General features: G+C 36.1%; 1 protein-coding gene across 2 annotated transcripts in view; it reads left to right on the top strand.

Annotated features, from left to right (window-relative positions):
- Positions 1–382: 382 nt before the first annotated feature.
- Positions 383–23,981, top strand: part of LOC145690131 (sec1 family domain-containing protein 2-like) — a 42,458-nt gene continuing 18,859 nt past the window's right edge. The window contains exons 1-6 of one of the 2 annotated variants that reach the window (XM_081764716.1): positions 383–530; positions 4,673–4,873; positions 9,156–9,389; positions 12,596–12,742; positions 14,625–14,837; positions 21,453–21,625. In XM_081764716.1, coding sequence (XP_081620842.1) covers positions 4,697–4,873; positions 9,156–9,389; positions 12,596–12,742; positions 14,625–14,837; positions 21,453–21,625 — 944 coding nt within the window. In that variant the 5' untranslated portion in view covers positions 383–530; positions 4,673–4,696. Of the gene's footprint in view, positions 539–4,672; positions 4,874–9,155; positions 9,390–12,595; positions 12,743–14,624; positions 14,838–21,452; positions 21,626–23,981 lie in introns of both variants that reach the window. The other variant, XM_081764717.1, reaches the window with a different exon arrangement.

Raw genomic sequence — 23,981 nt, forward strand, 5'->3', positions numbered from 1 at the left:
TACAATAATCGCCTGTGTTTTGTTTTCAATATATGTAACTAAAACTGTCCTGGATATGTACAATAAAGCCTGTAGTTCCACTTAATATGGGTTATGACAATAACTTTGGAGTTTTCGTGGATGAAAACAGGCCGAATGAACGAATTTGTTGCAAAATTGGGTCCAAGTAGCCCGCGTTTACGGTACAGAGTTTATCCTAACACTACCAAAAACAACTTGGTGTTGCTGCCTGACTTTTGCCAACCAGGCGTCTTACGTGTTTCCACTTCCAACCGCAGGAATTTGCCATTAAATTAATAAATATCTGCCATTTATACCATTTATTTCATTAGTAAACATGCATAGTTGCAAAAAAATTCATTTGTATATTTGGGGCGTACTTGGGCTACAAATAGTTCAAGTACGCTACTTTTGAGACAACCTTGGTACTTTTTAAATTATCAAACGTGGCAACCCTGAATTGGAATTGGAAGAACATGTTCCGGAACAAAAAGTAGTGTTTCTCGGTTATCTTTTGACTTCTGAACTAAGTAAGTAGGTACGGAGTTAGTTAATATAAACAACTCGATATTTAAAATATAAATAAGTTATTTATAAATAAAAGAAAATAGGTAACGTACGTCTTTTATGTAGTCCAAGTACGATTCTGTCATATGTATATCTGAAAAATAATCTTAATTGTCGTAGAAACGTGTAAAATAATTAATCTGCACCGAAACAGTTATCATAATAACACAAGATGTATATACTTAAAAGCAATACCAACTGAAAACTATAAAAGTTTAAAAAGCTTTTAATCTGCTTAGGTGCAAGGCGGTATTGTGGGGAATCCCTGTGATTTTTCGGTTGACATCCAGATTGAAAATAGCACAGAGAAACGACCCAAATTTGGCCTTTGTGCGGCAAATAGTGATAAACTTTACAATACACGCTCCAGCTGCGCATCGATAAGTAGGATCTCTCTTAAAGGGTATCGTAGAGTAGAATAAGATTGGGATAAGAAGGATGGGAGTAGGAACGCCTTAGCTTAAGGTTAATGACTTTTTCACTCATTTTCATCAAATTAATAGAGTATAATTGTTCGTTTCTGGGTGAGTATACCAGCTGGAGTGGGCATTGTAAAGTTTAACCTGTAAATATAGTGTCCAGACATATCCTATAAAACGTATAGTGCAAGAAACCCATATCAATCTGTGCTGAGTGGCCACTAGAAAGCACGATACTATTTGACCGAGGCATAACGAAGTTAAGCTGGTGGCCGACGTGAGGATGCGTCTGTAGAAAGCAGGCGCGTCAACAACGTTGGGTATAGGGATGAACGAAGGTTTCCTTAAAAGAAAAAAAAACAACCGTATATCAAGTTAGGTGCTTCCTGCTGGATTTCAGTATTCTGTGACGCTCCACAAAACGTAATTATTATTCTTTAGCAACGTGCATTGTTATGAAATGGGAAATAGAAATGCAGCGAGAAACTAATCTTTGAATACGAGAAGCCAATTACCTCATTACACCGTAATGTATGACATGAGCATGCGTCCACTTAAAATAGGGGTATAGTTCGTTAGTTGGTATTCTGGGGCGATTTGTTCCCGATTAGTTTGGTCATATTGATGTGCTACATTGTTATTTATAAATTGTTAAATATTTATTATAATAGTAATGAGATTGTTATTTAGTTCTTGTTAGGAGGCTTACCTTCACCCCAGTGTCTAAACTACTTTTCATCAATGTTTACTGTTTCACTTGTTCCTTGTATTTTTCAGTTGTTTTGTTGTAGAGTGAATATACACTTCGAGAAAGTAAATTTTTTGATTGTCTTCCGTTAACTTATTTGTGTTAAAAGGCATTTAGTATAAAGTTAGTTTTGTGTGTATTCATTAATTTTTTTTGTTTCTCTCACTCCACTGAGAATGTTTTTATCCCAAAGTAATACGTACTGCAAGATATTGTGTTTTGTCTTGGTTGACAGTGAATTGTTGGTGTTCGCTCTTTCTTGTGATGATTCGTGGTTTTGAAGCATTGTGATTGATTGGTGAAATAATTTTGGTATCCAATATGTCTGTGTGTGCGGTTATTGTGTAAGTTACTCCGTCATGAATATGGATGGTTTTTCCTCTACTATTTGTCGGAGGTTGATGTTATAATATTATCATCTATATTTTATTTTATTTTATTTTTTGTGTGTGTGTGTTATTCGTAAGGTGAACGAGTTGAAATTTGTTATTTGCATATTGAAATAGTTGTATTTTAATCGTATTTTTGGATGAAGATAGATGAAAATAAAAGAGTTATAGCCGTGTTACAATCTTTTGCATTGCGTATATATATATATATATATATATATCCTTTCTACTTTTAATTTTGGCGATTTTCTTTCAGAAATATAATTAAATCATCACAGTTTCACTATTCAGAAACTTTTTGAAATTTTTTAACGGGATACAACTAACAAACTTTCTCGAAAATAGTACGTACCAGAAAGAGGAGGTTTTTAACGTTTACGAATACGATTTAAACCTGTTTATTTTGTACAAGTAACACGAAATTTTTCCGCTTAGAAGTTCCATTTCGTCCAACCGCTGCTAATTTAGAAGTTTACAGCTTCTGTTCCAGTATTTTTGTGTAGTATTGGTCCAAAGTAATTAACTTCCTTCGTCATTATCACCTCTCGTCCAGTCGTGTATTTGTATTTTCGATTACATTTTTGCTGAATGAGGTAGTGTGTATATATTGTCTTGATTAGTAATTTTAAGCCCTTTTCTCTCCAGTGTTCTTCTTCAGGTATCTAATTTTTCTTGCAGTACTGCCTTGGTCTCATTCACCAACACGATGTCATCTGCAAATGACATATTTAAAGGTGCTAACTCTTGGATAGCTTTCGTAAGCTCGTCCATCACAATTGTAAAAACGTATGAGATAAGACTAGAACCCAGATGAAGTCCCACTTTAACTGTGAACTCGTCGGTATTCCACACGCACCCTTCACTCCTGTTCTACGTCCATCATACATATCTTGAATTTTGCAGATGTATGAGTTCAGAACACATTTTTTTTTTTTTTTTCAGTGCCTACCAAATAAGATTCTGTGGCACTTAATCTTACGGTTTCTCTAAATCGATGGTAGTGCAAAATTATTTTACAAAATAATAGTCGTATGAGCTCAAACTATGGTGAACGTTGTAGTCGTCCGAAGATCGTATGTGAGAAATTGAGAGAAAACTAAATCGTTGTATTGTGTTGAAAGATCGGCAAATGAAGACTGGTTTGTTGTAAGATTAGCATCTGATGAGGAAATCGTGCATTACATAAACGCTATTTTGCAGCATTTGTCAAATTACTTTTTGGGAAGCATAAAAATGTTGGAGAAACATTGGGCAAAGTGTATTAAGCTAAAAGGCGATTATGCCGAAAAATAGATTGATTTTCAGTACGAAAAAGATCTTTCATTTCGAAGTTTTGGACTTACCAAACGTTCCTCGTGTACTGTATGGTAATCTTTGGTAGAACAAACAGCACACGGGTGTTTTGTCCTTCTCCTTTTATTATGAACATTATAAGTATTTTGTACAGTTTGTGATTCAACAGATCACACATAAGTGATTTTTATAAATCTCTTTAAGAGTTCCTCAATGTTAATTACAAAGAAATCTCTTGTGGTTGGAGTACTGAAATTGAGATTGTCGATTAAAAATGATCCTGCCAATTCCAGCTGGGTCTAAAATTCCTCCTGTGCATTGCAACATGGAGGGAAGGTGAAGATACCTCTTGCCTGTTGCAACACAGAGGTAGGGTTAGAATTTCTTGCTTCTTGCATCTCGGAGATAGGGTTAGAATTTCATGTTTGTTGCAGCATGGAGATAGGGTTAGAGTCTCTTCCACTCGTGGCAATTGGGAGAGAAAGGAGTATCTCTTGCACATTGCAACTAGCTAATACCTCTAGTTGCAATCAGAAGAAATACTCCTTTCTCTGCCAGCAATACCTTAGGAGTGACCATTTGGAAATTGATGTCTTCTGAAATAGAAAAGTTGGAAAAGAGGACGCCCCTCAGGAAAGCCCGCGTCCTGACAGAGAGTAAGGCATCAACCATCTGTCTACATGCCTCTCCTCACATGCTGTTAGTAAACTAAAGAATCTGTCGGGGGGAGTGTGTGTATCGCGGTTTCTATCTTTTCGGAAGACATTTACACATTAATCTGTAGTTGCGTAGATAGAAGGAAGAAAGGGTAAATTAGAAGATAGGAAAGTGCGAAAGAAGAGTTATTTTGATTGTGATAGCATCCACTTATATAGCCAGTGTTCGGGGGCAGAGCTTGTGGAGGGGTGTCGAAGAGGGTCCTCTTCGCGTTACGTTGGTGACGACGATATCCATCGTCTGCTTATTGGTAATAGTATTGAAGCATGTGGCTTTGTGTACGTGGTGTTTGCTGTCAATATGAGAGTAATGCAGTATATATATATATATATATATATTTTTTTTTTTAAAGGAAAAAGAACTAAAAGAGAACAGGCGTTTCCTAAACGAGAGTAACTTACATATTCCAGGAAAATATAGTGGCATAACAGTTAATAGTTCTGACAACAATTATTTATACTAAAAATGCCACCGTATATCTTTGAAGTTTTGTTATTTTGTGAAAAATAAAAATAATTGTTATTACTTCTACTTTCTAGGTATTACAAATATAGATATGCATTATGGTTGTGTCGGTGGAAGAGTATTCTCAGTTCGTGTGGAAAGAGGTGTTGAAGAAAGTAAACAAAGCTGTAGTATTTGTTGACAACAATGCTGCAGAGTGCTTGCATTGGAACGGAGGCGTTTTGAAATTATATTCTGCAGGTGCTGTTGCTGTAAAAGAATTTTCCTCGTTTGAAGTAAGTAAATTCCAAATCGTTTAGTTTTCATTATGTTATACATTCACGATTAGAATATTATTAATTGCCTCAGAACACTTCCCACTGTTAACGTATTCATCTCTATTTACGTACTTGTATATTAATGTGGTGCCACGATGGCTCAGTAGTAGAGCATTCTCCTCTAATGCGTGGGGTTCCTGGTTCGATTCCAGCTTGCACCAATTTAGCTTTGTGGTGGACAAGTACCCTGTGCGCGAGTTTTCTCGGGATTCTCCCGTTTCTTCCAACTTTCTTCATTCCACCATTTCATTCATTTTTCATCAGAAGACCTTTAGCCTAGTCGGCATAACTGTGGGATACAAAATTAAAGATTTCGTTTCAAAGATTTGATTTGTAGGCTATATCAGGGGTTTTCAAACTTTTTGCAGTTGAGGCTCCCCTCAGCCACCAAAATCTGAACACGCTTCCCCTGTCAAAAATGAAATGTGTCAACAACATAAATACGTGTGTCTCTAAAAGAAAGACTATCACTATGATAAACTATGTTTCATTTATGTTTAAACCAAAGGTTAAAGGGCCATCCCTGATCGTATGTGGAACAGAGGTGAAACAAAGGCTTCATCCACTATGTGCTATTAAAGAAGAAGGGTGCAGACTTAAGCATGCGTATTCCGTTATAAATATATTCCTTTGTAGGATCTTTTATTAGAAGTCCTCGCGCCTCCCCAGGGAGGCGCGCCACACAGTTTGAAAATTCCTGGGCTATATTAATGTGCAAGAAGTAAATAAAATATATTTACTTTAGTACGCCTTCCTTGTAGTTTAGCCAATATTTCAACATCTATTGACTTTTACCGTTGACAAGGGACAAAAATAGTCGAAACTCATTTTGTCGTCCAATTATCGGCCGTTGTTAAAGGTAACAGTCAGTAGTCACGGAAATTTGGTGCTTTGGATTTGCTTAGTAAGAGTGGCGAGGGAGAGGGGCTTACGTAGTTATTTTGTATACTCAGTCTAGTTTAGCTCCAATTATTCTAAATATCGAATCAAGAAAGGTTATTAATTATCATATTTCATTATAATAATAGATTACCAAATGACATAGCATATCTAACTCAATATGTATTGAAGTGAAATGAAAGGAAGTTTTACATCCTACGGTTATGCCGGCTAGGCTAAAGGAGACGGTGATGATGAGAAATGAAGAAAGTGGGAGGAAGCAGGAAAACCCCGAGAAAACCCACGTACACGATGTTGTGTCTACCACAAAGCTCACTTGGCGCGAGCTGGGATCGAATCGAGAACCCCATACACCAGAGGATCAATACATATTATCTAATATAATTTCCACATTACAGATATCTTCACAAATACTCTTAAAACATATCACAGTATTTGTGAGTGATGATAATATTTAGCAAGAGATATAAGCAAAATTCTAGTACTCACGCAAAGAAAAAAAAAATCGAGGAGGATTTTAAAACACGGGGGGGGGGGGGGGGGGAATGTGGATAAGTAGGCTGAAGATAGGAAGATAGAATAGAGTTTTCCGAAAGCGCTTCCTAGAATAACACTGTTTTTTGCCGTGAGTACTAGCCTTTTGCTTATATTTCTTACTCTTAAAACAATTTACTAAAGTATATAAATAACGACGACGTATTTTCTTATAAAGTATATTCGAAAAGTTCACAGGGCTAGTAATTGCTCCTTTAATACTTTCTTCCAAATTAACAATTAATTAACAAGATGTTCCTAGGTAAATGTGTTTATTTACTTTATTATTATGCTTCCCACTTCTATTTTTGCTATAAGGTCGTTCCTAACAGTTTTGTTAATTTTTATCAAAAATACCTGGTTAGTCGAAATGGTCTTCGGCTGCCGCTACATAGTTTTGCCATCGCTTAGCTAACGATGACGATTCCATGACGAAAGAACTCTGTGATTCGAAGGTGTTATCAACCACACGTTGCAGTGCTTGTTATTCAAGGAAGTTTTCCTGTGAAGGAGTAATCAAGATGCTGGTAGAGATGTTAAACGATAGAAGAAACATCAGGAGAATTGGGTGGGTGAGGAAGGGGCATAACTGCAACTCATGGAGAGAATGCTTCTTGGAGCACATGTGAGTGTACATTGTCGTGGAATATTAGAGCACCGTATTTTTGTTCACCATTGCTGGATGCCTGTGGTCAGGTTTGAGGTGCATTTCATGGGGTTCATCACTGTAATGATCCACCATTGCGATTCAGCACTGTGATGGTTTCGTTTCGACGGAGAAAGACATGGTAGAATACTCCCACGTACCAGTAACAACACCTGTGGTTTTGGAAATTTTCCTTGACGTAGGTCAGGATCGAGCCATTACCCTGACCGTCGTAACATATCCATTTTTCATCAGAAGTGAACATACCGTGCAGAAACCTTCCCAGTTGTTCTGTATACTGTAAAGTTTTCTGTCTTTTAAGGTAGAGTTAAAAGATGGTACACGGTAGTTTGGACTTTCCCATCACTCTTTTATTATAAAAGTTTCCTCTTGAATACAAAATATTAAAATAAATGTAAGTTCCTCTAATTATTTGTAGGTTTGTTGGTGAAGTTAAAGGAATCCAAAGACCATGCGTCTTAGGGCTTGCTGGAAAGGTGCCTCTCAATGACCGAGCTCCTTATAGAAGGGAGTGGGAATTGTCAATGACGTCAGCGTCTTAGATAGGAAGTAAAGAAGCTCAATGACCATGCGTTTTAGAGCGTGTAGGAAGGGGGTACCTTTCAGTGACTAGGCGTCTTAGAGAGTTGGTGATTTGATCAACCGGGCGAGATTGATATCTTCTGTGTTGTGCTATCTTCCTTTATCCTAAAATGTCGGCTACCTTCGTTAATCTCCGTCACTTGCCGATCGTTGGTGGTGATGGACGACGTCTTCTTCGTGGATGTCGTCTGAAGAGTGTTTGCAGAAACATGATGTTTGCAGAAGCATGTGGTATGAGAACACGTGGAACCTAACAATACTCAGAGAACAGCACACCTCAGACAGCGGTTCTTGTCGGCTAATATCAACTCGTGTGACGCCCATGAATCCAATTTTTTCTCCTTATCGATTGTACGGAGCTGCCGAATAACAGTGGCATGATGTAAAAGTTGGATTTGTCTGCAATTGCACCGACACTGCTCGGAGGGTGAGCTTTCAGGTGTTCCTGAGGAGTTAGTCGGGTGGTGGTGTTGGTCACTTACCACGAGGATCATTCTCAATGTTATGTAACTGGCTCGAAATTTCAACAAGGTATTCACCACTCTTATTCCAAATACACTGTTGATATTTTTCGTGGTTAGATGTATACAATATTCCAGTTTAAATTCGTTAAAAAAAAGTCTAAATTGAGTGTTCTCCATGCTGCGTTTTCACACGATCCTGTTCAACAACACACTACTTTTTCATGACTGGGCATCCACGCTTGTTTTCTGAACGTGTACAGAGTTTGCGACCTCGACCCTTCTATTGGTTGCGTTAGAGAATGTTGTTTCCCACCACATATAAAATCGAACATTCCAGTTGCACCGGGAGGGCACGGTGGCTCAGTAGTACAACGTTCCCTTCTGGTGCATGGGGCCCCTCGTTTGATCCCATCTCCTGCCAAGTGAGCTTTGTGGTGGACAAACACCGTGTGTTTCTCTGGATTCTCCCGTTTCCTCTTACCTTATTCATTCCAACATTGCATTCATTTTTCATCATTACCGTCTCCTTTAGCCTAGCCGTCATAACCGTGGGACGTAAAACAGAGATTTCATTTTTTTTTTTTCAATCGCACCAATCCAATATGTCGATCTACAGTTGATATATTGGGTTGATCTTATTGATATTTTGACAAGCAATTTTTTGTTGTCGGCACCTTTTGATAGTATGTCAAGCATCCGGAGACGGGTCTTGCGGCAGCTCTAATTCTAGATCCCACAAATTGTAAAGTCGCTTACGTTTGTTTATTTAGCATATTGCTCAGGTGAACATGGAATTTCTAGTTCCACAACTATGCCTTTTAGGCTGAAGCAGATAGATGATCAATGAGAGTTAATGATTATGAAAGAATTGGTGGAATAAGAATGTGGAAGGAAACATGAGAATCCTAGAAAATCCAGACACGATGTAGTCCACCACAAACTCAGACGACCTAGGATCGAAGTACGGTCCCCTTGCACCGAAAGTGAACACACTAGTACTAAACAACCATGCTACTTTTCGTTAAAAAAAAGTAATATAATCAGAAGTGCAGGACACACACATTATTTATTTATATTGTTATGCTTCTTTCAGAATGGTGAGGAATGTCAGAAGAAAGCTGTGTTCATTACGTGTTCACCGGTCATTAAAGAGAAAAAAGCAATCCTACGTGATATAATTAGGAGTAGCAGATTTGAATACTGCGTTGTGATAACCGCAGCTCATCCGAGTGTGCATCATTTTGCAAGATTTGGTGGCAGAGAAGGAGATGAATTGTCAGTCTTCAATTCGTTGGAAGAAGAAGTCCTACAGTGGATGGGAAATTTGGTACGTAATTTCTAGTATGAAACACGAAGGCTCTTCATTGTATCGTCCAGCTTTTATTATTATTATTATTATTACTTATATTAGTAGCAATAATAACAATTCTTTCTCATATAACAACTAAAGAAATTAACTTACTTTGCTTTGCACCATACCCTCTCTAACAGTGGTTCCCAACCTTTTTTCACTGACGACACCTTAATGAACACCCACGACAACGACACTTTTTTTCATTTTCAATAACATAAATTATAATAATGTAAGATCATAAGTTTCTATGTTGTTGTGAGCGTTGTTGCTGCCACTGGAGGCGTTTACTAATACAGTCTGCCCAAAATTGATTTTAACTAATTGTTAAATGCCTCATGAGGTTTAAATTCTATATGGTTGGGATGTACTAGTATACGCCTCCAGTGGCAGCAACAACGCTCACGACAACATAGAAAGTTATGATCTTACATTATTATAATTTATGTTATTAAAAATGAAAAAAGTGTCGATGTCGTGGGTGTTCATTAAGGTGTCGTAAATGAGAAAAGGTTGGGAACCACTGTTATAGAGGATATGCTGCAAAGCAAAGTAAGTTAATTTCTTTAGTTGTTATATGAGAGAAAGAATTGTTATTATTGCTAGCAGACATGAATTGCGTTCAAATTCAGAAAGTAAAGAAGTGTGACTGAACTCGAAATTGAATCCGGCGTATTGCTTATCACTTTTTTTTTCTACTTTGTTCTTTATTGAATCTCGCCTATAACGATGGTGTAAAGCAGAGTTAGTTAATTCTTATATTTATCGTATACCTAATTTAATTGCCATAAGTGTTCATTCATACGTCAAATCATAACAGGAGTTGTACACCAACACTGATATAATTTGGCGCGTCTTGTCACGGTTAAGTAACACTCACCTATCATGAATCTGATACCACCAAGTTGTGAGTGATTTAAAAAAGTTACTGTTGATTGTAATGTTTTCTGTAATAATAATAATAAAAAAAAGTTACTTTAATATAACACGCGGAAATATTTGTAAAGCCGACCGGTTATGTTCGACCTGCTTGTCGTCACCGTTACTGACTATTGTCCGGCATCGGAATTTTCGTTGCAGGAGACTGCATTGCAGCTTGACTATGGGTATTGCATCCCACTCCTCTTTACAGGTTTTCCACAGGCCGGAGGCGGTGCGAAATCGATGGTGAGAGCCCAAAAGCAAAATAATCTATTGGGCTGGCTTCTGGACTCTTGACAAAAATGTCAGAGAAGGAAATTGCCGAGATTCTAGTTTCCTGTTCCATACGCAGAAAGAATTCCAGCGATCTTTTCGTCGTGTGGCTGGATGCTTTGTCTTAGTGCAGTTCAACTGATTCACGTCTTGTCCGTACAATGCTGGGATTTCCTGCTGGCACATTTCAGTCAGAACATGAATCTGGTAGGACGCAGCATTGATTTTAACGTTTCACTCTACTTTTGGCAGACGCAGTTCGTGTACGAGAAATCGACCACATTTATGAACCCTTTAGGGAAACTCTCTGCGCAATGGCGGAAGAATGTGCTTCGGCCCTTGGCGTCAATAGGTCTGTATGTAATGGCACGAACGTTACCATATTCTGTGAAGTAAATCCTTGCCTCATCAAGGGTAGCAACAGACTTGCACCGATCTCGCGCGATATGGCGTTCATACAACCTCTTGTAGCTCCTTTTTTGCTCAGCCATATAACACGGTTTCAGGGCGTGCACCTGATCTTACGAACGACCATGAGGCATAAATCCGAGTGAATGGAGCAGTTGGTTATCGCCTGCGATGTGCGGCATTTGCACGATAGCACGCTGTGTGTGAAGATTTTCGGAAGTTACCATATGCCAAACCATACGCAATAGCAGCGGGATTCTCTCCACAAGAGGCCAGTTTCTAAGTGCTGGCGTTGGTGTGTTGGGTCAGGATTCTGCCGCATATTACCCTATAATACGATTTACAGTGGCAAGACTTACACGAAAAGTACGCACTTGACACATTTCTACGATGTGCGATGCCGTGAACTTAGCATCGGAAAGAGCCACAATGATCCCTCCCAGAATCTGTTCAGTTTCAGCCGCATCAGCATTGCACCTTACAAACTAAAGTTTTCGTATTACAGTTGCACTTCACCTAAGGGTAGACATCTGTGAATCACACAACTGCTCTAAATGTGATGCATGAGTCAAATAGAATGATCCACATAAGTAGCTCCGGAAAATATGTAAGACATATTTACAGATGTGTGCTAAATGAAATTATTTCGAGAGCACACATCTGTGGAAGTTACATCTGTTCGTGAACCAGCGGGATGTAACTGACCAGATGACATGACGCTGGTACCATAGAAGAGGGGGAAGATCCTTCTCGGGATTTCACCTGCATCATCTAACCTTACTCTTTTTTCATCATGAGAAAGAACTACTGCAGCCCACAGAGAATGCGAGAAAAGAAAATACAAAAATCTACTCGATAGATATATGTTCGTGACCATAGCCATTGAATCGAGCGGCACTTGGAGCCTCGAAAGTCTCAATTTTATCAAAGAAGTACGCCAACGTATTGCACAGATTACTGGTAACAATCGGACTACTGCTTTCCATATACAACGTATCAGCATAGTAGTTCAACGAGGCAATGTGGCTTCCATTTTAAGTACATTACCTCCTGGCAAATTAGTAGAAGAGGTTTTTCTTTTGTGATTAACTGTGTGGAGAGTCAATTGTTGTTTTCCATATACTATAGATTTCAATGCATTAATATTTAATATAATATTTTAGCTCAATAAATTTAATTGTTACAAAAAAAAGTTTGTCTGAATGACAAAACTACAGTATGTTTCAAAAATAATAAAAATTTTGATATTAAATCGTTTTTTAAAATAAAGTTTTATCATTTCCTAATACCTTCTCTTCATATTATTGATATTTCAAGATAAAAAATCAGCACATTTTTAACAGCATACGATATGGCTTAATGTCAACATGTTTGTAAGGTCACGAATATAAACACATTCTAATTATTTACAATTGAAATATGGATGAAATGTACGGCTTATATTCGAGCCAACACAGTAACACGATGTTCTTTTCTTCAGTGATTTCTTAGGTATCATTCTGTATGTTAAACATTTTTTCAGCTTTTCAAATTAATCATTGTATTTACACTTTTCAAATCAATTTTCCTTTCTGTTTCAGAATTACACAGTGGAAATATTTTTCTACCCTCTATTTATGTCTATTATGTGTAAAGGAGTTATGTTTACTCCACCATTTAGTGATCTGTTTCCATTAACAGAAGTTGAAATACCTCGCCTGAAGTCTTTACATTATAATATGACAAAGGTAAGTAATCGTAGAACTGCACTTCGTTTCAGTTTAAAACTAATATGAATCCATGCAATAGGAATGATTTTTGTTCGAAATAAATTGTAATTTAAGGTTATTATCCGTCCATGGTCTTGTATTATTTTCATCGGTGGAAGTTTAAAATATACTGTCAGCACTTGTAAGGGTTAGCCTAGGGCAGTGATGGCCCGCAGACCAGATGTGGCCTCTTAAAAGGTTCTATTCGGCCCACGACATTTCTAATCTGACGAAAGAATAGAGAATTATTGTTACTTATTATTCTATTAGAATTATAGTTGTATTAGAAACAGGTTGACAGATAAGCATTTAAAACTTTACTTCTGAAAATCAGTGTATCCCAATTTGAACCAAATTATGTGAAACTTCAATCGTCAGTGGTGCTTCATATTGCGAGAATTTTGTAAAATGGGCCATTGTTGCGTCCATTAATTATATTGGGCTGCCTAGAGATTTTTTTCTTTGGCCCTCTCGTAGAAAAAGTTTGTCCATCACTAGCCTAGAATAACGAGACCTTTCAGTAGGACAAAAAGGTAGGAGGATAGTATAAACCAAGACCTTAGAGGGGTGGACAATAACGATCGATAATAGAGTGGTTTATCATAGTATTTATTTATTCATTTTTGCTATTGAATTGTCCAAATTAACTTGTCTTTCAAAGAAAACAATAAATAAATACTCCAAACTATGTCTTTGTTAAATCTTTTGCATGTTTTCAATGCAAGCATCTTTTTGCAGCTTTTCTCAATGTCGTCACCGTTTTGTGTGAACTTTATAAAACTTTTATTTGCCTCCTGTTCCACATTTTATCTCTATAATAAATTATGCAAGGAACACCGAGTGTGTGGGGCTTCTGTGCAGTCCCTTTATGGGGAAAGTAAAAGGAGGTGCAACATAATAATAATAATAAAAAAAAAAAAAAAACTTGACTAATCAGCTATCAACATATCAGGGCGGTAAGAATTTTTCCTAGTTTGACACACTTCCCCTACTTGTGTGACATTTTTTCTTCTTTTCTTTTTGTTACTTTTGAGTTTAGTTCAATGTCTCACGATCATGCACCGAGCTAAGGGAGACGTTGATGATGAGATGAATGATGATGGTAGCATAATGGAAGTAGAAGGAAGATTATCCTAATGATAAACGATTCAAATTCTGAACTTAATGCAGATGGGGGAAATCTGGATCACAGATGGAATTGTATAATCATAAACTAAATAAAAGACATATCAAGAACAAAATTTATTCTTCATTTCATACATGTGTAAGTAGGGTTTTATTTAATTTGTAAAAAGTCACATATCATCTTCTGGTAACAGTGTTCTGCATTCAACAAGCACCAGTAATTACACTATGGCAAATCTGTAAAAGAAAGACGTGAATTATATTTTCATAACTGAAACAAATTTTGCACATATCGTGAACAAGTAGTAGAAAGTGAAAATGCCATGAACAAGACATATCTTCCAAGAAATACATTTTAAAGCTTAAAAATGAAGGTAGTTCGAATTCTTAAGTGTTAAATATTTTTAGTTCTTTGGGTGCTTGGGTATTTTTTAGTGTTTGGAGTGTTTCATTTCAAGCACTAAAAACCCCGTTTCAGTGATTTCCTCCGGTTCAGTAATTTCAGTAAAGTCCACTTTTTAGTATTTTCTTCCGGTTCAGTAATTTCAGTAAAGTCCACTTTTTAGTATTTTCTTCCGGTTTGCGATAGCGGTGGTCGCGAACATATCCTCAACGCGGCCCGAAATATTGAAGTAGCAGGGATATAAGAGCATCTGATACAAAGTGAATATTCAAGGTTATATTCTATTTCTTATTATCATATTATTATATTTGTATATATTATTATTATTTGCAGGTTGGAGAAGGTCGACCTCTAGAAAAACTGGGAGACTTGGATTTCAACGTATTACCTTTCGAACTTCAAATTATCATTCGTCATTTCGTATCTTGTTTTCATAGTTTATTTGTGCATTTGGATATACGAGAAGATATTTTCACTGTTGGTCCCTTCAGCAACATCATTGGAGGAGAACTGGAAGTTTTGGCGTCAGCAAGAAGCAGAAGAAAGGTTTTTATACTTTATATATATATATTTGCATTTGTAGGTGTTTAGTTGATAACTTTAAAAAGTACGGTTGCGAATCTCGTCAAGAACACAAATTTATATTGTGTGTTATACAAATGAAAAATTTTAAAACCTACAGAACTTAAAATATGCCAGTTTTGTAATGCTTTGTCGTACCATTATGTGAGAACACTCATATTATGTAGAGCAAGAAATTATATGGTAAGGTTGTGAAAAACCCAACTCAGTAGGTTTTATTTGGCAAAATTGGCTTTTAATGAATTTTGTATGTACATTTAAAGCCCTGTTCCTACTGAAAATACCACTTAGGCATTCATGTTTTATTGTACAGATTTGGAGTGAAACTATGGAACTCCCTTGTAACACAAAGGAAATCCGTGAAGATTCATCCGCATTTCGTGGGACACACTTTGCACTTGGCACTTGCTTATATTTCGCTTTCTAAAAAGGAGAAAGTAGTTAATTTTGTAGAGTAACAAAGAGGTGGTTAATTCAGTATAATGTAGATTAGGAATAAAATCCATTATTTTAGTCAGGATTCATGGACCTGTCGTCCTAACTGAAGATCTTTTTATCTTTCCTCGAAACGTGCCAGGCATATAGTAGGATAATACTAGAGCCAGAGCTTAGAGATGAAAGAAAGCAACTTATTAATTCCTTTGACACAAACGCTGTGTCACGCGCATATATCATCAATTATCAACTTGAACCTATATGCTTTCTTCACAGTGAATTTTTATAGATATGTCCAGAGAGTATAATGTTATAACATATTTCGCTCATTGTGTTCGACGATATAAAACGATGACGTCATTGAAGTTTGTTCCTGCAAAGAAGCCACGGCGTTTGGAGTAGCATAGAAATTTTTTGGTTCACAAAAGTAGAAGGAAAAGGAGATTTTTTGCTATTGTTTGTCGTTATTTTAGGTCCACAGTTCATGCACATATATTAAGAAATGTACATTATAGCATTTTAATCTTTTTCTCTCCCTATCCGTTCCTTACATCTAAAAAATTTTATATGATTTCGTTCTGACCCAAGCAAAGGAAGTGAGTATTGTTTTTGCTGCTATTTATGTGAGTTTGTTGCATTTTTATTAGTGAATGATAATTTGAATGCAATCCGTGGTATATGAGCAGGATAACAGTGTTTATTGGCTTTGATTCTCCGATAGTATCTCATTTGAGTTGTCAGACAGGAATGAAGAATATTTTTTCCCTCGTAATTATTAAATATTACAACGAAACCTGACATACGCATTATGTATAGTATGTTTCAAGGTAGCCGGGACCGACTAGGGATACCAAGAGGGAAATTTTCCTATTTATCCCAAATTTTCCTTTTTCGTACGTTATGAGCACATGCGCGTGGTGCCATTTGAAAGCTTGTTTTATTCTAAAGAGAATGAGATATTAACTATAATACTACAGTACAGATAAATAGTGCAGTGTTTGGAAACTTTTGTATACTCTATTATTTTTTTTATTTTTATTTTTATTTTTATTTATTTATTTATTTATTTATTTATTTATTTATTTATTTATTTATTTATTTATTTATTTATTTTACCTGATTTATATATAAAATTTGGTGTTGTCAAACAGGATTGAGAAATATTTTCACCTTGTAATTATTCTAGATGTAGCAATGAAATTTTGCGCACGCATTACGTATAGACCGTAGTATTTTTCAAGGTAGGTGTTATCATAACTGTAGACGAGGCCGCTCCAGGGGAACACTAAATTTCCGAACTGAAATAGTATTATCTAGATTATCCAGAATAAATTTGGTGATTTCTTTGTTAGTTAATATAATAATATTTTCTAAAGTGAAAGGTCCTAAGCCAAAATGTGAATTTTGCTGAGAAGTTCTTGTCATTTGTCTTGATAAAGCTCGGAACTGAAAAGTAAATGGTTTTCTACTCTTTTATCACAGTAGCAGTGGTGTGTTCTTCTTTTTTCGTGTGTCTTTCTTTTTTCTTTTAATTCAATATAATTCGGAAGGAATTTGGACAGTTCCCAAACAATAGTCTGAATTGTGCTTAGAACAAGATTGTACTTGTTTCCACGGGTTTACATTTTTCTCTGTAATGATGTTCTAGTAATATTTTCCTGGAATTTGTCTGTTGGTAATTTGGAATTTATATATTTTCCTTTAAACGTTTTAGCAGTGAATTGTCTTAAAATAATATGGTATTTCAATTTGAGATCTAATTTTTTCTTCACACTTAAGTTTTAGAACGTGGTCGCGTAGTTTTTTTTTCTTCTTTTATATGTACGTGATTTTTCATATATAAAAGAAATAGGAATTAAAAGCATCTTTGGTTACGTGTTTGACTAACGTTTTTATAGTTACTAAAATCCAAGTGCAATTAGACGTCCAGTTTATGGTTGATAGCGATTGTAAAATGCTTCAAGTATCCGTACACATGCACAGCGACTTCAATTGATTATTTTTAACAAATAAAAGAACTTGCCGTATTGCGAATGCTTCAGCTTCGAATGTTGTTATAGCGCATAGTAAAGTCTGCTATACAATATAAGATAAAATCCTAGGAAATATCTTACGATTTATCTTCGGAAAAATGTAACGACATATCTCGTAGAAAATCCTACCCTTTTGTGCCGTACACGTAACTACACTGCACATTCTACTGGTATTAATGCCAGGCGCTATATTATTAAATTGCACACCTCTTAAAAAAAGCACAAAAATCAAAAGATAAATTAGCAAAACATACCTCATCAGTCCCTGCACTACTCTTCATTTTGTCGAGTATTTTTGCTCTTTCACTCACATACGGCTGGCGGGGAGAAAACAAATTTAATTTTACTTTCTCTCACCTGATGTCCCTTAACTCGAAATCTTTACGAATTTTCTTTCCGAAAGAGAAATCTCATAGGATCGTTCAGAGTATAGGAAATGAGATGCGATCTGATGCTATATACGTTGAGATTTTGACTTTAGGAAAAATCGTAAGAGATTTCCTTAGGATTTATTTCATAGTGTATAGCGGGCCTAATTTGTATTTTTGAATGTTCTTGTTTCTGGATAAAAATATTGGTTCTCCATCCTTCTTCATTTTATGTGTAGATACAACACTTCAGTTTAAGTATGTAAGAAAAAATATCCATTGTCGAAGTGTCTAGCTTTTTTATTGTTCCTGAAAATGAAATTTAATAGTACGTAATATTATTAGTGCTTAAAAAAAAGAACCAATATGAGACATAATATCAATCGACATTATCTAATTAAACTGAACCAAGTGATGTGAGTGAGTTAAATCCTCATGCGCAGTTTTTGAGAAAATCGACAAAAACTTTTTTTTTTTTTTTTTGTAAATCTAAAAATTGGTTTTCGATAACCACGCCACCTGTTAAGATGAAATTAATACTGAAGAATACCGTCATGTCCTGAAATCTTTCATTATGACATTAGCAACATGACAGTATTCAAACATAGTTCGTGAGATATAACCACTAATTATGATTAATGTTTGAACTTTTAATTTTTGGTTAAATATAATGTCTGAAGATGAGACACATATCAGTGAATAGAAAACATCGAGCTGAACAAAATGACATGTTTGAGGAAACATTCTCATGCGTAGTTTTCGAGGAAATAAAAAAATGACTGTAAAAAGTAGGTCGTTTGTTGCCAATAATAACAATATGTATTAGTTCCCATGGTTGTTTCAATTCTGTTGAAACAGATTGTTTATTTAATAACTTACAAAGAGTGAAAAAGTTATTTGACTAGACCGGGACTCGAAACCCGAGATCTCCGGCATACCGTGCCGATATATTAAGAGCCTGACGCACTAAAAATAATACAAAATTTGAAATTCTTCTTTTGCTTGTTTATTCATAAATGAAAGAAGATAATGAAATGCAACTTACCGCAATCATAGATAATGTTATTCTACAACAGAAAATATGAACCTGAAGGATTTTCAGTGTTGCCATCCATAGAAATTACAGTGTTGCCAGAAAAACATCGCCCCTAAAACCTAAGTTAAGGCAGCGACTAGAGGAATGATGACGATCTCAACTGCATTTGGTCACGTATCATGTTGTTTTGGTTTCTTGTTAATTACTTTTTAAATAACGTCATTATTTAGTCTTAATAACTGTATGTTAAAAGTATTTTGTTTATTACAAACTAAATACAACTATTATTTAAAAAGTAGTTCACAAGAAACCAAAACAACAAGATACGTAACCAAATGCAGTTGCGTTCGTTCCTCTACTTGCTGCCTTAACTTAGATTTTAGGGACGTTGTAATTCTGAAAACACTGTAATTTCTATGGATGGCAACACTGGAACTCCTTTAGGTTCATATTTTTTGTTGTAGAATAACATTATCTATGATTGTGATAAGTTGCATTTCATTACCTCATTTCACTTACGTGAGAAACAAGCAAAAGAAAAATGATAAAATTTTGTATTATTTTTAGTAAGGTAGGCTCTTAACCACTACGCCACCGTCAGCTTCCCAGAACAGCCAAACACTCTCCCACTCCTGCAGTCGCTGATCTCCACACTGGATTGTCCAAGCACAGCAGCTAGGCTGTGCTATATGGTCTGAGTGGAGAGAACCTATTGTAGGAGTGGGAGAGTGTTTGGCTGTTCTGGGAAGCGAACTGGATGGCTTAGTGGTTAACGCATCGACATGGTATGCCGGAGACCCGGGTTCGAGTTGCTCCAGTCAAATCACTTTTTCACTCTTTGTAAGTTATTGAATTCACACCTACAGAGGAATCGGTGTGTAAAAATAAATTTAAATCAGTTGTTTCCTCCTTTCATAATATATTGTTTGTTTATTTACTGTGTATGTAAAAAAAATACACTGTTAAGTAGCAGATTGCATCTATTGTTGTCTGTCTTCTAACAATGACGATTGTATCTATTATTGTCTGTCTTCTAACAATGACAATTGTATCTATTGTCTGTCTTCTAACAATGACAATTGTATCTATTGTTGTCCATCTTCTAACAATGACAGTTGCATCTATTGTTGTGTCTTCTAACTATGACGATTGTATCTATTACTGTTTATCTTCTAACAATGACAATTATATCTATTGTTGCCCGTCTTCTAACAATGACAATTGTATCTGTTGTTTGTCTTCTAGCGGTGACGCACATACTACTTGATTACAATAACAATTAAACAGATAGTTCATTTTCCAAGAATAATGCTTTATTTTTTAAAATTACTTTTACTTGGACCGTTAGATAACCAAAACTATATTCACGATAGGAACCATACCTAAAGCGTTGTGTTTTTGTATAGTTCTATTCATTACCTGTTTAAAATTAAAGGAATTAAATAGAAGTGGGAATATTAGTGATAATCGCAGAGAGCGCATGTTCTTAAATTGAAACTACGACCACTGTGCTAAGCATCTATTGCCAAAAATTGTTCATCATATTATCTAATTGAGGGTTTAAATAATCGTTTCAAAAATAGCTTTAATTGGTGGTTTAATTTCACAATTGTTTAATAAGTGATACAGGGACTGTCCAGAAAGTAACAGACCATTTTGAAATAATAATAATAAAAAAGTAACAGAATGAACAAACCAAATTATATTAAATACATTTGATACAAGATACAAGCTATTTTACCACATAATCGCTGTGCAAATACGCTTATACCGTGGCACAAGTTTTTCAATACCGTCGTGGTAGAAATCTGCCGTGGGCGATTTCAACCACTGACTTACACCAGCATGCAGTTCGGCGTCAGTGTCAAAGCGTTGTGTAGCGATCGGCATCAAATCCGGGCTGTATGGTGGGTGATCGAACACCTTCCATTCAAAAATATCCAGGAGCTCTCAGGTACGCCGGTCCGTGTGTGGACGTGCGTTGTGTAAAAAAACACCACCTTCGAGCTAAGTTTTCCCCGGGGGTTGTTGTGAATCGCGTGCCTTAACTCTCATGTCGTTTTTTTTTCATCGAAAACTTAATCACGGAATGCACCTCACAAGAGGCGGGATTTTCTATGCAGCGCACATTGTAACACGTCACAGAAAGCACAGTAAGAGTGCCACATTCCTCACGCTATCACAGCTGGATGCATACTGAGTTTGGCAACGTCCTCACACCAAGATGGCGACTCTAGCCCCTCCCACTGCTGTGATATGGCGAAACGTCTAGCACTTTCTGGACAGCCCTTGTATTTCATAATTCTACAGTTTTCGTTAAAGAGCGGAACATTTTCTGTTTACATCACTGTATGTAAATATAAATGCATGCTATTTTGATTTTTAAAAATTATAGCATTAAACAAATAAGGAACCTGTATTATTAACTGAGTGTTCTGTGTTTGTGAAATAACCCTTTCAGTAGGTTCGCAGTTAATTGGAAGTTCAAATATTTGTAGAGTTTATTCAGCCTCAGACTTTTTCACTTTTTCGCTTGAATTTTTCGAAGTAAAAGTAGTATTTGAAAGCATGCTTAGAGTAAAAATGTAAATTTTCTTTTGAATGTGTATAATAAGAGTGGGCTAAACTAATTTGTGAGCTAACTGTCGTGTTTCCTGTGTTTAATAGCGTGTTAATAATTGTTTACACTTGTACTAATATTTTGCAGACCGCCACGAATCGAGCATCTATAATTTTAATAGATCGTACATTAGACCTGGTTGGTCCAAGCTCTCACAGTATAAGTACTTTACTAGATAAAATGCTGGCTGTGTTACCACAATTTCCTGGGCATAATAATGACGTTGCTGTCAATATGTCAACTGTGTGTAAAGCGAAAGTGTAAGTTCTCTACTAATCTGGCTTATAGTAGATGTATATTATTGTTATTGCAGTATTTAATGTATAATGTTTTTCGCGCAGGAATTGTATAATGTTTCTCGTATAAAATTAATTAGTCCAGTTTCTTCCTTTTTTTTTTTTTTCAATAAGGAAATGAAGGTCACATTCTTTTGTTATATGAAAATACTTAAATTAAATTGAATGGTTGAAAGTAGAAAGGTATACTTAAAAACGTATATATAAGGCCATGTTAGGTTTATGGTAATGAATTTCACCCTTGCCACATTAAGAAATCCTGCAACGCCACCGCAATTGCACTCAATGTGTCTGTAAGCCATCGTCATGCATCTCAATTTCCAGTGAAGAAGACCTCGTTGAAGCACTATCTGATCAAGTCTGTTCCATTTCTCTTGGAAAACTTTCCAAAGACCATAGAGAAAGTGCGTCTATAAACAGCCCAGTGGTAACGCACAAAAATCCATAGAATTTCCAGGAATGTCTGTAGAAAGGATCGTACGTATAATTCCCGTTTCAAGTGCGATCATCTTCTTGTACGTCACTATTGACTTCGCTGTATGCCTGGACGCCTTGTCCTGTTGAGTGAAAACGTGAGAAATGTGTCGTTGCCATTTAGGGATGGAACATCATGGCAGTATAGTGGCTCCAAAATATTCGTCTGACAATAAACTGTATTGCTTTTAGCCTTTTTGTCCACTCTACGTAACGTAAGTTTACCATTACGTATAACAGTAACTACAAACAATCATAAGGGCACTCGAAAAGCCTTCCATACATTTACGTACTCAGTTAGACTTCTGAAATCATGGGAACGACAGAAGATGGCCCTCTTTTCACATTCTGACAGATATACGTATGCCTCATCCAGAATCACTACAAATTTCACCTGCTTCCTGCAAGATGGTGTTCATACATCTTTTGACTGTTCGTCCTCTTCATTGTATGTGAACTCGTGTCGGATATTTTGTCACCAGATGTAAACCTTGAGTAATTATGAGATTTACGGTTACGGTGGAACGTTATACTGTCTTTGTTATTGTTCTTTGAGACAGTGAGTTCTTATGTGGCACCAAGAACGTACTTTTACCATCATATCGGGCGTGTGCTGGTCCTTTTTGTATTTACAGTACTTAATATTGAAGGGCCCAGCAGCAGCAAGGGTAGCCTGTTTTGTTGTGATTCAGCACAGCGTTGATCCCTTTCTGTTATACATGGAAACATTTTGCCATACACTGTTTTCTTGTTTATTTAAAAGGCTCAGGGCTCGGTTTTTTTTTTACTTCAAAGAACTTGATATTTACCATTTTAGAAATTTTATAGGAGATCAAAACAAGATGATCGGCGCTTACCTTGTTATTCCTCTGAGAGTATATATATATATTAACAGGGGCCGCGGTGGCTCAGTGGTAGAGCGTTCACCTCCTGTGCGTGGGGTCCCGGGTTCAATCCCAGCTCCCGCCAAGTGAGCCTTGTGGTGGACAAACACCGTGTGCGTGGGGTTTCTCTGGGTTCTTCCGTTTCCTCCCACTTTCTTCATTCCAACATTTCATTCATTTCTCATTATCACCGTCTCCTTTAGCCTAGCCGGCATAACTGTGGGACGTAAAATTCCAAGATTTCATTTCATTTTTTTCTTTTTGAATGTGTCTGAATATTTCGTCATCATTACGGTCCCAATTCTACCAATCTAAATTACTACTAAACGGAAAATTGTTAAAAATAAAGTTACCATGCTCTTCCTTCATCTAGTCATAACCAATATCAGAAAGGGCTAAATTTAGCTCTCCCAAAAGGTGCAATTTTCGGAGTCATATGACTATTCACATACACAACAACCATGCTACCTGTGAGTGAACACACACTTTCAAGCTACCCGTAATAATTTCACAGGTGTGTCCACGCGTGCTGCTGTCTAGCGTTCAAATTCATTACCATAAACCTGAAACAGCTTTTTGTATAAGCCAATAAGATTCATGCTAGAAGGTTAGAATAAGTGCAGAGACTTGTGTCTGAATATACCTGTATTTATTTATTAGATTCGGATACTGTGTTAAATTCCAAAGAAACAGAACAATAATAAGATTTTTTATTCATTTCTGAGAACAGATGGTAAATGATCTAATGATACAAAAAAAAAAAAAAAGTTCCAGATTCTACTGTAAACACTATGAACATTAATTTCTTTTGTAGTGAATTCTAACATGGTTTATTACTTATTTCAGACTTGAATTCTTTAATATTATCTTGAAGAAAGATCAAATAATTGGTGACAGCAAGGACAAATTAGTAACAAACATTATATCGAATATTTTATATGCAAAATTAGTATATAAAATAA

This window comes from Thermobia domestica, chromosome 7, assembly GCF_964235325.1.
Source record: "Thermobia domestica chromosome 7, izTheDome1.hap1.1, whole genome shotgun sequence".
Classification (NCBI taxonomy): domain Eukaryota; kingdom Metazoa; phylum Arthropoda; class Insecta; order Zygentoma; family Lepismatidae; genus Thermobia; species Thermobia domestica.